The sequence below is a fragment of the Pleurodeles waltl genome, chromosome 2_2 (assembly GCF_031143425.1).
Source record: "Pleurodeles waltl isolate 20211129_DDA chromosome 2_2, aPleWal1.hap1.20221129, whole genome shotgun sequence".
NCBI lineage: Eukaryota > Metazoa > Chordata > Amphibia > Caudata > Salamandridae > Pleurodeles > Pleurodeles waltl.
This window is the reverse complement of record NC_090439.1, coordinates 1070802334-1070817331: the sequence shown is the minus strand read 5'-3', so window position 1 is coordinate 1070817331 and position 14998 is coordinate 1070802334. Positions and strand designations below refer to the sequence as shown.

Below are 14998 nucleotides of genomic sequence, written 5' to 3'. Positions count from 1 at the left end.
AGTGCAGCAACTCCATTTCGGTCAACTTTGTTTTTAAGATCGTCCCAGATTGCCATGAGGGCCGATTCAGTGCTTCTTCCTGGGCGGAATCCAGTTTGGATATCGCAATTTCAAGTGTTCATACATGTGTCCCTTAGTTATTTTTTAGCCACGTTGGTAACTTTAGCTCCCTCCCCCGCACTTAGGATAACAGACCCTATACTTCATTGTAACGCACTTCAACTGCTGCCTTTGACTCTCGTTGCGTAATACTCTGGTTGACTTAAGAGGCCTGTGAATTCATGCTGATCTCCAAAGCCCAGATGTAGAAAAAATGGTCCGCGCGTTGGAGGACTCTCGCAGGCGGCCCTGCGGGGCTCCCCCGTCTGCACTAGGCAGCGGGCTCTGCTTGGTTGCTCCAGGTGTAACCTGAAAGCCGAGCCTAACATAGTAAAATAGTCTGTGGCAGCTCTTGCCAATGCGCAGAGAGCAGTTCTTATACTAAAAGAAGGCGCGCGTAACGGAGAACATAACCAACGTCACTCTGAAATACCGGACGGGAGGACACCATATATCCGAGAGCACCGATGATATTCCAGATCCTGGGTGAACAGACTTGTAACGGAGAATATATACCAAACGTCACTCTGAAATACCAGACGGATGGTCACCATATATCCGAGACCACTGATGGTGTCCCAAATCCTGGGTGGACAGACTGAAAACGCCCGTCTTGCTTTTCTGTTTACTTCTTAATTTGCAGTCTGGGGAGGTCCTGGCGACCGCTGTGTCGAGACAGAGCGATGGCAAGCTTGTCTGCAAGAAAAGCGCTGATACTAGTACGTACAGCTCACCGAAGTACAGCCAAACAAAGGCGTGATTCGCCAACTCGCGTGGATTTCCCCTCTCTAAACATACAAATACTACGGACTGAAGTAGGCGGTGTTTAGGGTATCGCGAAACCATCTGCCGTCCCGTAAGCACCTCAGAAGTACACAGAACACCTACCCCTCAGCAGCTGCCATTTTCAAAATGGGGAGATGTTTGTTTCCACTTCGAGATCAAACCTAAATCACCTATCCAAAATGGCCGCTACATGCAAAGCTGCAGGCACAGAATGACATCTGTTGTTATATAACGTATAAGTCTCTTCTAGGAAACTTTATTTCCATCCATGCTGGTCCATAATAAATATACCTATGTATGATTGCGTTTTGCAAAATGTATCACTTTATCTTATGTTGTAATGGTATAGAATTCTTCAAGTTAAAATATGAAAATTGTACCAGTTACCAAACTATGACCAAAATACTTTTGTAAAATACTAACTGTTTCACATGAATTCCATCATTTTTCTTTAAGTACTCTGTAACCACATCTTTATTTCCACACGTTTGGTAAAAACAAAAATCAAGATGGCGGACACTTCTACCGTTTGTGGGTAACAATTGAGCATGTCCTTTAATGCCTATGGTTATGTACCAGTGCTTTTAGACAGCCTTCTGCAAAGCATTTCGCGAATAAATGAGTAAAACACTCTTTCTCAATCTTATCGGAAGAACCGGAATGTCTCACTAAACATCTAAAAACGGATAGGCAAGGCTGGAAAGTTCGGCCATATTACGCGAGGATGTATCCACACCCATCATGGCTCACGTGTTTACATTCGCGGTCTAGTTCCTAATCACCCATGAACCGCTCTGTGTTTCCCCAGTGCAAGTCCCCTCCAGTCGCATCTCCCCATACGTCACTTCCCGGTCTTTCCCCCACCCCCCTCCGTCGCTGAGTACCCTGGTCTCCAGGAGCTCGCGCTTATCAGTTTAATGTCTTGATTAATAAGGAACGCGCAGACGCAGTTTTTATTTTTATATAAATATTTTTTATCTCCTGGCGTCCCGTCCTTGAAACCCCCCCGGGGGGGCTCCTAGTACCAGGGAGGGGACAGCAGAAGACTTTTACCTCCACCTTTTTTCCTCCACCAGGGCTGCTCGCCCCCCATCGCACAGTTCAGCAGACATGTATTCCGGAGCCAGCCCGGGTGAGTCCTCTTACTTCTGCTGTTGTGTCCGCGCGTCTGTGTGGAAGCCTCGCGTCGCTCCCTGGGACTGCATCTCGCGCCCCGGGCTCGAGGACGGCCTCGCGACGCCGCGATGTGTGTTTATCTGTGGCCGGGACTGGCCGCCTGTAGTGCTAGGTCTTGGAGAGAAGCGGTGTTTTGCATGCCGAGCCCGGCCCAGGTGGGGTGGCCACTGAGTCATGGCTTCCAGTGGCCCGAGCCACAGCCTCTGCACTGTCTTCACGGGGATGAGAGTGCGTCACTGCTGCTGGCAGGGTACACTCAGGACTGACCCATGAACTCAGAAAAGGAGAGAAGCACACTTTCTTGTGGAGCTGTGGTATTGTGTTAGTGGGTGGCCGTGCTTGCTGAGTGGCGTAGAACCCCACCCTGTATATAGAGGGTGTTCCCACCATGGTTGCACTGTATATGCTTGAATCCTAATTTGGTTGTAATGTCTGGGAGCACCCCACTGTATATGTCGGCGTGCTGGGCACCCCACTCTGGCATGACGTTGCAGGGTGGTGTCGTTGGAAACGATCTGTATTGTGCAGAGCACTCCTGCAGTGTTTCTTTTTGCCCACGCCCTAGCAGGAGAAAGGATGCAATTTATTGTAATACTCATGTTAGTATGAATCTTACTCTTCTGCGATGCAGCCTCTGTACGTTCCTCTCGTATTCTGTCTACTTTTTTGTTCCCTATAAGCTTTCGTTCCCTGGCTATAAGATGTCAATTTCATGTTGATCCACCTTGTTATTGCTCCTGCAAAAATGTTGATGACTTACCTAGGGACGATTGAGCGCCCTCTTCTAAATTTGGAGTATAGTCTTGGCAATCGCGCACCTTTTAAGGGGACCATGGTGTTTAAACCGAGATGCACACATAGCGTTTTGACGTGGTTTGTAATTATGCTGTGCTCGAGGGGTTTCATGCAGATCATGGATGCTTAAGGAAGTCTACACCGTATCCCTGATTTAGAGCCACAGTACTAGGTGTATCGGCTCTTTGTAACTAACCGATTACAGATTGCAGTGTCTGAACAGCCTGCAGTCATAAACAAGACGAGGAGAATATTGTTGAAATCGCAGTTATCATTTTATTCTTAATTTCTGCATCTAACATCTTATTCACCATTGTTTCTCAAGGCATAGTTAGCTAAATGTGTATTTTGATGTTTGGTTACCGCCTGAAGCTACATTGTGGCCTGCTAGTTCTCTTAGAAGAAACCAGTATTTAAATAGTTAAATTGAGTTGCTTGCTGTTGTATGACATGATATAATATAAATTGCTTCACATTGGCCTAATCGGAGCAGTGATTAAGAACTCTAATAAAGTCGTAATGTAGTTATGTCAGAATACACAGCCATTGTCTTTTTTTCTGTGTGCCCGATTGCCAGGTGTGTGATTGGCAATTTGCGCAGCAGCGAAAGCATTACCGACTGCAGACTTGATACCCAGACACATATCAAACTCCAAGTTACAATATTTTGATTCTGACCCGCCATGGTACTTAAAGTGCGGTATTTTCAGTATCTGCTCAGCCCAGTGTTGTCGTCTAAGCTGTCAAACCAAGAACGATTATTATGAAGAGTATGCGGGACAGTAGGCTTTATCACAATAAGCGTTCGGCTAACAATTTATCCACCTTCAGTACCCCTGTATCTATTTTCACGGATCTACGGATAAATTAATCAGAGGTAACAAGGATAGCACTAGCTGTTGTTGGTTCCTTCTGTGTACTTAAAAGCAAATCTATTTTGTTGGGATGTTTAAATGTAATAAACAAAGTTGTAGCTTTATCGGTTTACACAGTTGTGTTTTTTGTATGCTCTATTTTGGCCCGACGTAAATATAAGCATCCTTATGGGAACTTATGTGATAAGCAGCATCTTACTATATGTCTTCTTGTCTGGATCTCATGCCCGATGTGCTTGACACTTTTGTGCAGCTGCTAGGTCTAAGTGGTGTATACAAGATTGTCTCAACTAATATTTGGAAATGATTGCAATTATTAAACAGAGGCCTATGAGAGCTTCTCACTTGTAACTTCTTAATGAGGAGTAGACATCTAAACTGGCATTTGCTGTGGAAGCAAAATGATTGTAAAATTTAATTTGGCTTGTGTACAGGTCACTGAAATCAACACAAGGCATTAGCAGTGATGGACTTGAACTTAAACTTAATCACACCTGGATTGCAGATGATCAGAAAATTATGCACATATAATTTGCATAGAAAACCGATAATCGAGGCATAATGATATATTCATGGTATGTGAGGGTTTTGTTAGTCATAGTTGCTTTCTTACCGCGCTTCCTGAAGATGGAAACTTGCGGATGCTGGTGGCATCTACCGGAGACTATGCTACGCAACATTGTGCTCTAGCACTCGACACCTGAGGGCTGCAAACATGGTTCTGACACATAACTGTGCACTAAAGATGTGATGAAGGTTGGTACTACTTGGGTGCGTACAGTGGTCTGTTTGAAGTTTTGCAGAAGCAATTGAAAATTGCATAATTCCACTAGTTTTGACTGTAGCAGAAAGCACAATCCTTTTGGAAAATGTAGGCCTCAAAGGTAAACTTGCTGTGAACATCCTCAAATGATAGTAACTGGTTTGATAGATTAATTCTATTTAGTGAATAAACAAAATGATTGTCATTGATTAGTGCACCCACGTTTATACTGACCGGCAGTGACCGAGGTCTGAGACTTTCTGACCTGGTAGCTTTCTCATCTTTAGTTCTTCCTAGCACAGGGACCTCCACTTTGTTATATTAAGCAAAACTAAATGAAAAGTGGTTTTCGTCGCTTAGCTCCTTGAAGGCAGGACACATGGACAGACACAGCTGAAGAATCTTTACCTTTAGGCAGGAAGGTGATTTGTGTTTTAGAAGTACGAAGAAGTCTAAAAGAACAAGCATTTGCAATGCAATAGGTCTCACATTTACGTTAGTTGAAGCTATTGGCATTGTAAATGCATAACTGGATTTTTTTTGCCAAATTAATTGGGCAACCCTGCCGCATATTTTGGTCTTTTTTTGCCATATAATTCCAGTGGCCTTGCATGTAACAAAAGGTCTGTTAGGCCAACTGGAATATTTTTTAAATGAGGCATTTAAAACATAAACTACTCCAAGGTGCATAACACATACTTGGCATTTGGTACATGCGACATTGCCCACGGGGTAATGAATAAAAAACTTTTCTCCAAGAATGCGTGCTTTCTGGATCACTGTCCCTTTACTGCAGTCTGGGGAGCCGAACAAAACGCCCATTATTTTTTATAAGCTTTTACGACAGCCACCTCACCTGATATTTATGATCCTCCGACAGAATAGTTTTACTCTCATGACCATTCTGTGGAGAAACATTAGTATCTCTGCAAGAAAGGTTTTGCTTCACTAATGACCAAGCTGAAACTCTTATGCACTGACAAAAATCTCTGGAATGCGCTTCTTAGTCCGAAGAAGACATTTATTATTTCACTACTCACGGTTCTTAAAAGGAGATTAGAATGCTGAAAGCACACGTTAAAAAATTGTCACATCAATGAAATGAAAGAATGTACAAATGTTTCTCCACTGCAATATACACAACAAATATATGTTTCTATATTATAATGCAAATCAAATAATTAATTAAAAAATATGCATCACCATGAGAAAAAAGCATCACTGCTTCATCTCCCTCTTATTCAGCATCAGATCGCCAGATCCCAGAATCGATCAAGGAGAGAGAGATCAATTATCCTCACGGGAAGGATGGCACACTCCAGCGTCCTGGATGTGCCTGAGATCTGCAAATACACTCTGTCCCCGGTCCATCTGGTCTAGGCCTCTTATACTTTGAACAAACAAGAAAGGAAAAGTCTAGAACTTCTTTTCCCTGCAGAAGTTTATTTATTAAAAAAAAATGCTGATTGCTTTAGGTCTGCTTTGAAAATAACACGCCGGGACTTCGCCACAATCCCAAGGTGCCAATCCAAAACAAGTCCGTTCCCTGCCGTCTGAGTACATTCTTATCAGCCTACGCCCTTGGTGGAAAAAAACACAAAGAATACAAATTTGTGCACATTGTACAATGTGGAAAACTACGTGCGGCTTTTAATGTAGCAGTGTCTAATGCTAAGATAAAGTCAATAGGCAAAATTAAGCTGGTGGTCACTAATGTGTCAGTGTAGTGCTAGGCTAAGTACAACGTGGAGTCAATGGTCAAAACTCACATATCATTACAGAGGTGAGACCTGTCAATAAGTTTATGAATACCAGCTACATTTCCATTCACGCCTCTTGAACAGCCTTCTGAGGTACATAACCATCAGTCCTAGTTTTCATGGCCACCTTTCTACAAGTCACTTGCACCACTTGTGCCCGTCTTCAGAAACTCTAGCAACGTTATTGCCACTTTAAGGTTCTTTTTTTAATTAGCTATACATTTAGGGGGATCCAGTCAGATGGAAGCCAGCATCAGAAATGTGATAGAACTGCAAATGCAGACGTTCAGCACTTCCCCTTTCTACAAGCACTTAGCATGTATAAACAAGTATGCAAGAGCGATGACACAACATGCACACATCATGGCCCTCATTGTCTAACAGCTTACATTGTATAATGACTTCTCCAAAGAGATGTATCTCCTCGCAATTCATCAAAAACTTGAAAAAGGTGGCTAAAAAGGAAACAGTGCACCTTTATGACTGTCTTATTTCATTAAATGCAAATTACTAATGAATCTTGAATAGGAAGTGTGCCATCGCTGTGTTATGGTCCAATCTTTTGTAAGATATTTGCGGAAAGACTGATGAACTAAAGAGGACAGCAAAATACAATGGTGAGGGATGCAGTGATGTGGAACACTGGAGATTGTTTCTTAGTGGGAAAGGAATTCCCAATAGAGGGGTAATAAGCTGCTTGAATTCAAATATGATAGTGAGGAAATGTTGATGGTAATGTCGGTTTATAAAATCCCTAATCCAATTAGACATTCTCTGTGCTTTGGTTCCATTCACATAATTAGACAGTCTGAATCTTTTGATGTTGTCAAATGTTATTGCAAATTCTCAACATGCCATGGTCAGTACCGCAAGTTGCTGCCTAACTGAATCCTCACTGGGTATAAATCTCACATCTCAGATCAAAACCTTACTTGGCCCAAATAACTCTGAAGGGCTGTCACGCCCATTCTTCTGAAACACGTCTAGCCCTAAACTCTGACAATTCACCCCTTTGCATTCTGGGAATGTCAGATGTCGAACGTGACGGAGGGTGCAATGCTGGAGTGAGTACTCCCTTCCCAAAACCTCTAAGTAGGAGACAGATAAAGCAGAACAACATGAGGATACATAAAAATGATTCAACTCATTAAAAGAATAAAAAAGGAGGGTTGGAACACGGAGAGAACACACAACAAATTGTGTCAATTCATTTATTGGATGTATTTATTTAATCACACTTGAAAAGCACTGCTACAAACTAAACTGCCTCTTGCCACCCATTACTGGCAAAATACAGCACATAAAACCAGGTATAAAAAAAAACCCAGAAAAAGTCACAGGTGGGATATAACAGCTCACAAATTAACAGTTCCCACCAGGCACCAATCACCTCCTGAATTCTGAGGTTGCATTGTTGGGCCTACGGCTGTGAAACGTGAAGCTTGCTAAGGAGTTTTTAGTTTTTACTGATAATTGCATTGTAGTGTATCCGAACATTTGCACACCGTCATATCTCTGATACGGCTGTGAAGCACTTGATTTTTATCAATTACTTGGTGCCTTTCCAGTGCTCTATGTTTGGAAGGGAGTTGGATGTGGTGAAGACCTATACAAGAGATAATGCTTGAGGTGCATAAAGTTCAAAGGCATGCTCCATACATTATGCGGCTTGCAGTACTGGGCCTATTCACAACACCAGATGCATCCACCCCGTAGCTCCTCCCACCTTACATTATTTAACCCGTTTACCCACCATCATAGAAGATGTTTGGTACAAACTATGGCCAAACGAATTGTTGTTGGGAGTTAAAAGATGTGGTTGACCGATATGTACTAAACCCTGTTGAACTAAATAAAAACAAAATTGCTTCGAATTTTACTTTCCAACTTGAAGACGTAAATGAGCAATCTTCTTTCCTTCCCTCATTCCAGTCTTCCTCTGAGTGATGAAGCCAAGAGGTGAAAGTCAGGGAGAGGTATGAGCAGCTTTGAGCGCCATCTCCCTACGAACTTCAAATGAACTCCGAGGAGGTGGCGGCAGCATGAAGCGCCATACCACACGAAGGCGAGTAGGGAGAACAGCCCCCTTGAAGCAGGGCAGAGGTCTGTAAGGACAGCTCTCTGCAGGGCTCACCTGCTCTGCGGACACACTGGGGCATATTTACGGAGCATCTCGGGAGCAGGGGGCTTTATAAAACTGGATTTTCAAACAAAGCTATTCGCTTTAGGCAGGAGGCCAGGCCTACAGTCACCGAGGCCCAGTAAACAAAGGAGGGCCCGGAGAGCAGAGACCGTGGGCAAAAGCCTGCACCTTTCAGCAAACTAGCACTGCTCGCTGGCAGCAGACCTCGGCTTCTCACCTCCCGCGGTCCACTGCTGTCATATCTGTACCCCTGTCTGCTTTCTTTGGTGCAAATTCCAATGCAACTGCGATGCACACGTTTTCAGACGCTGCACCATGTCTTGCAAAACTGTTCCAAGCTTCAGCATGAGCCAGAAGAAACCACATGTAACTCGTGAACTAGAATGAAAATTCTCCACAGAACTTCAAAAACGGCTAGCTATAATACTATGGCCGATTCAGAAATATTGGGACGAGTACGCGTAAATTGCACAAAGCGCAGACTACGTTTACGCACATGCCTGCTTCTAGGCTTTTCACTGCAGCCTGTGCATTTATAGGGGAACCTCGCGAATAATATGATAATACGAAAGCTGATGATATGACTCTTACCAATACACATTATGCATGCAATATTACACGTGCACATGTCTAGGAAAATGCAACAATTTAAAAGTTTACATTTCCTTTTCCATTATTATTTTCGTATATATCGCAGTCTTTTGTTCATGTTATTAAACGCCTCGGGTACTGGACTCTTCTGTAAGCAGTGTAACTTGCTCAGATAATTAGAGTAGGCATAAACTCAAATCTTAGAGTTCTAAAAAAATATTACCTCAGTGGATGCGCACAACATTTACTTTTAATGGAGTTAACCACTCTTTCCATAGTCCCTGGAAAAAAACACACGTTGTCCTTATCTATTTGGCTGTTATGGCTGTACAACGCACACGACTTAAGTAAACAACGTGGCTAATACACGCCTTCCCAGCTGTTTAGTCCCTTTAGGTTTATGCTTTCGTACATTACTATTTTATCATGGTAAAGTATTTTGTGAGCCTGCAAAGTATTCTCTAATTCGACCCCTCAGTAGACGCATTGGCCAGAACATTATTATTATTATTTTTTTTAACCCACCTTTCGAGGATGCTGCAAAGTGTCAGTCACGCAAGCCTAGCAGGCAAGATAAACAGGCTGACACAAGGAAAGTGCGCTGAAGGTCAACTCTCGCCTGACAGTGGCAATTGGGCTATCCAACTGAGCACAGCGCTTTCCAAAGTACCAAAGAAAGAAGAAAGCAATAATAACAGGCATTTGCAATGCAATGGGTCTCGCTTTTGCTTGAGCTATAGCAATTAGCATTGTAAACTACTAACCGGACGTTTCTTGCCACATAAATTGAAAATGAAAATAAAACAGTTTCACATAACTAACTGGAGTTTTCTTGCCATATAAACTGGAAAGTAAAAGTTTCCCATAAGTGAGCTCACGGCCACCATCAGTGCAAAGCAGACACACAAAGGGAAATAGAAGTTCACTCATTGTGAAACCTTTCAGCAAACGTGCAGTTATCCATGTAACCGGCAAAAGTGCAATTATATATGTAACCAGCAAAAGTGCAACTAACTATGTAACAGGGTTGATGTCATGCAAAGCGCTCGACTTCTGCCCAGCGAGATCGTGCTGCGAAAAAAGAGAAAAGGTAGTCGGATAGAAAACGTGGAGCCTCGTATGTTTTAAGTACTTGGTTGCTGCGCTTGAGGAGGGCTAAACACCGGAAAAGGCATGACATGCATGCCATTCACAAATGAAAGCAAGCAGATTTTAAAAGGCGAGCCCACGAGCCAGTGAAAGAGACTGACGTGCCATGGGCGTGGTTTGAAGCCCAAAGAGAGATGCAACACTAGACGGAGCGCTTTGCTCTCACCCCTAATAAAAACAAGTAGCGTACTGCTGAGGCATATGGTGAAAATAACGCTCGCACAGCTTTCCCAACCAGAATATGAAAAGTAATACAGTTAACATAAGGGAGCTGATTCAAAGCACCATGACTGCCATGAGCATGAGCACGAAGGAGAGACACGAAAGGAAAAGGAAGTTCACTCACAGTCAAACATATCTGCAATCGTGCAGTTATCCATGTAACAGGGTCAGTCTGCAAGGCAGTAACAAAACCTCCACAAGGCAGGTCAAATGTAAAGCATTTACTAATGATAACAATGGGTTTTTCAAAGGGAAGCCCACAAATGAGAGAAAGTGATGGATGTGAGGTGGGCATGGTTAAAAGCCCCCTGTACTTGCAACAGGTCAAATCTTACGCGCTCGACCTAAAATAAACTAAAAATAGTGCTATTCTAGATCACTTAGTGTGATTCTGAAGAGAAGCAAGTCAATGATTTATTCATGTCACACAAAATAGTTTACTAGAGGTCATGGTTTACAGTACCAAACGCTGCTGATGGATCTAACAGAAAAATTATTTAAACACAAGACTCGAGAACCCCGTGCCTCCTGTACATCTTCAGCTTCGATCAACCAAGAACCAACCATTTACTCGGAAGACATCATAATTCATGTCTAGGACATGACTACCACATAAAAGACTTGTGTGAAACATACAATAGACAGCATGAAGCTAGCCATGAACAAGGCGACAATGTGTTAATTACAAGAAAACTGGGGCCATGTATTCAGTTTCATGAAACGTACGAACTGTGCATGTACGTCATTTAGTCAAACCGGAAAAGATTGAACATAACATTGCTTTTGTTGAAAGCATTATCTACTAAGAAAACTTGTTAACTACTCTGATGTTCACTGCCTAGTGCAGTGATGATTAAACCTGATGCTGGATTTTGGACCGGTGATTTGGCGGCAGCTTCTGCTGCTTGCAGTTGCTAGGGAGGAGTCTTTAGTAAACCCTATACTCTTACGGTGGGATTGTTAAAGAAATTCACAATAGGGAATCGGACATTATTATGTGGAAGAGGTAAAGTTAGAGAGAATTCATTTTTACCACGTGGATTGTAGATGCTCTGAAAATAACTCCCAAGTTAGACAAGTAATGATTACGCCGTAAAAACAAACATTTATTACTAATAAGAAGATCCGATTTGCTTGACTCTGGATGAAGCTGAATGAGGAAATAAAAACAGGCCTTTTTTTGTTTAGCGGCCATCATTGGGTCCGAACTTAGGATAACCCCGTAGCAGAACTGGTCGTCAAATGTCCGTTTTCGTGCAGTATTGTAGCTGAATTTAAAGACTTTGCGGAGGTGGGAATGATTGAGATTAAAGAAGTGACTGACCCGGATGTCTGACTTGGTGGAATGCCTATCTTGATAGATAGTCAAATGGTGAAATATATTGGGAGAGTGGTTAGGATTGAGATGGTATTTGACAGAAGCCTCACAAAATTAGTTACATTGTCAGACTTGTTCTGTAACCTGCGTTGTCTGTAAGTATTTGAAGCAAGTTTGCGCTTCTATCCTGGAAATATAGCATTGTTGTGCCCGGAAGATCCGCTATGTGTACACGGAGATTGATTTTAGATTGTTCTAGTAAAATTAATACGCTCCTTGTTTTGGGCTGCCTGCAGGAATGATAAAATAAGCGAGCTTAGTAAGGCCCTGGCCAGTCAGCTTGAGCCAGTTGTAATTATTTACATTTATTGAAGCTTAGAGAAACCCGAAGGAAGGCTTACATCATTTGGTCATGTAAATTAAATGTAGCCGAGGACAGCTGTTGGATTGATGCTTGTACCGTTCACCCTCCCCCACCCGCCCCCCTCGTGCATTGGTTTTCCAGGCTGTAAGTTCTGCCGTGGTGCCCGAATGTTATAAGCTGCATGGGCTCCACCTGAAACATGTCATCATCCTTGCGACAGCAGGCAGCGACGACGTAAATGGGGCCTGCGTTGCTTAATGATCATTTGACGAGCCTTCAGTATCAAGCAATGCAAGCGAACTATTTATTTTTGATGAAAATACATACGTTGGCTCGAAGTGAAGGTGTTGGTATTTTTATATTTTGAACTGCGTTTTTGAAAATGCATGCGCCACGCGAGCCTCTCTGCCGACATAAAACACAAACTGTGGTAGTGTGTGGAAGAATGGAGAGCAGCAATTGCAAAGTGAAGATGCAAAGAGCTCAGCACTCTTGGAGAGGGGCGACTTTATGATGTAAACACGGAGTCCATTGTGTATAGAACCTGCACGGACCTTTGGGAAAGGTTCACAAGATGATGCAACGTAGCCGTACGTGGAAGCCTCCCAGCTTTTTGAGAATGATTGCTGATTTACGAATTGCTCTTTCTGTGTTTATCTAGTTGAGTTTGAATGTCTGCTAGAACTTGTATTTGAATATATGTGTCGGCTAAAGTATTGTGAGTCTTGTGTATAGCTTTATTTTGTTAATCTGATCTGTAGAGGATGGCGGAGGCTTGGACAATATACTTTCCTGGTGAAACAGCCTTCAGACTTGGTAGTAAAATGAGCTACGTCGAGTAACTTCCATTCAGCTCTTTAGGAGAAACGTCCTGTGCTACCCATTTGCCCTCATTGGGTTCTGAAGTTTTGCTTTTTGTTTGCACATCCTTTTTTTAATTTTTTTTAAACAGCTTCCCTGTTTGAGTTCCTTTTAACCACCCTACCCTGTTTTTCTTTACACTAGCTGTAAGGAAATGCCTCCTTGGCATGGTTGCCCCCTGACTTTTTGCCTTTGCTGATGCTATGTTTACAATTGAAAGTGTGCTGAGGCCTGCTAACCAGGCCCCAGCACCAGTGTTCTTTCCCTAACCTGTACTTTTGTATCCACAATTGGCAGACCCTGGCATCCAGATAAGTCCCTTGTAACTGGTACTTCTAGTACCAAGGGCCCTGATGCCAAGGAAGGTCTCTAAGGGCTGCAGCATGTCTTATGCCACCCTGGAGACCTCTCACTCAGCACAGACACACTGCTTGCCAGCTTGTGTGTGCTAGTGAGGACAAAACGAGTAAGTCGACATGGCACTCCCCTCAGGGTGCCATGCCAGCCTCTCACTGCCTATGCAGTATAGGTAAGACACCCCTCTAGCAGGCCTTACAGCCCTAAGGCAGGGTGCACTATACCATAGGTGAGGGTACCAGTGCATGAGCATGGTACCCCTACAGTGTCTAAACAAAACCTTAGACATTGTAAGTGCAGGGTAGCCATAAGAGTATATGGTCTGGGAGTTTGTCAAACACGAACTCCACAGCACCATAATGGCTACACTGAAAACTGGGAAGTTTGGTATCAAACTTCTCAGCACAATAAATGCACACTGATGCCAGTGTACATTTTATTGTAAAATACACCACAGAGGGCACCTTAGAGGTGCCCCCTGAAACTTAACCGACTATCTGTGTAGGCTGACTAGTTTTAGCAGCCTGCCACAAACCGAGACATGTTGCTGGCCCCATGGGGAGAGTGCCTTTGTCACTCTGAGGCCAGTAACAAAGCCTGCACTGGGTGGAGATGCTAACACCTCTCCCAGGCAGGAATTGTCACACCTGGCGGTGAGCCTCAAAGGCTCACCTCCTTTGTGCCAACCCAGCAGGACACTCCAGCTAGTGGAGTTGCCCGCCCCCTCCGGCCAGGCCCCACTTTTGGCGGCAAGGCCGGAGAAAATAATGAGAATAACAAGGAGGAGTCACTGGCCAGTCAGGACAGCCCCTAAGGTGTCCTGAGCTGAGGTGACTCTAACTTTTAGAAATCCTCCATCTTGCAGATGGAGGATTCCCCCAATAGGGTTAGGATTGTGACCCCCTCCCCTTGGGAGGAGGCACAAAGAGGGTGTACCCACCCTCAGGGCTAGTAGCCATTGGCTACTAACCCCCTAGACCTAAACACGCCCTTAAATTTAGTATTTAAGGGCTACCCTGAACCCTAGAAAATTAGATTCCTGCAACTACAAGAAGAAGGACTGCCCAGCTGAAAACCCCTGCAGCGGAAGACCAGAAGACGACAACTGCCTTGGCTCCAGAAACTCACCGGCCTGTCTCCTGCCTTCCAAAGATCCTGCTCCAGCGACGCCTTCCGAAGGGACCAGCGACCTCGACATCCTCTGAGGACTGCCCCTGCTTCGAAAAGACAAGAAACTCCCGAGGACAGCGGACCTGCTCCAAGAAAGGCTGCAACTTTGTTTCCAGCAGCTTTAAAGAACCCTGCAAGCTCCCCGCAAGAAGCGTGAGACTTGCAACACTGCACCCGGCGACCCCGACTCGGCTGGTGGCGATCCAACACCTCAGGAGGGACCCCAGGACTACTCTGATACTGTGAGTACCAAAACCTGTCCCCCCTGAGCCCCCACAGCGCCGCCTGCAGAGAGAATCCCGAGGCTTCCCCTGACCGCGACTCTTTGAACCTAAAGTCCCGACGCCTGGGAGAGACCCTGCACCGCAGCCCCCAGGACCTGAAGGACCGGACTTTCACTGGAGGAGTGACCCCCAGGAGTCCCTCTCCCTTGCCCAAGTGGAGGTTTCCCCGAGGAATCCCCCCCTTGCCTGCCTGCAGCGCTGAAGAGATCCCGAGATCTCTCATAGACTAACATTGCGAACCCGACGCTTGTTTCTACACTGCACCCGGCCGCCCCCGCGCCGCTG

General features: G+C 44.3%; 1 protein-coding gene across 4 annotated transcripts in view; it reads left to right on the top strand.

Moving 5' to 3' along the window:
• The first annotated feature begins 1747 nt into the window (after positions 1-1747).
• Positions 1748-14998, top strand: part of AGO2 (argonaute RISC catalytic component 2) — a 517474-nt gene continuing 504223 nt past the window's right edge. For 3 of the 4 annotated variants that reach the window (XM_069220806.1, XM_069220805.1, XM_069220803.1), the window contains exon 1: positions 1850-2017. In XM_069220806.1, coding sequence (XP_069076907.1) covers positions 1996-2017 — 22 coding nt within the window. In that variant the 5' untranslated portion in view covers positions 1850-1995. Of the gene's footprint in view, positions 2018-14998 lie in introns of all 4 variants that reach the window. The other variant, XM_069220804.1, reaches the window with a different exon arrangement.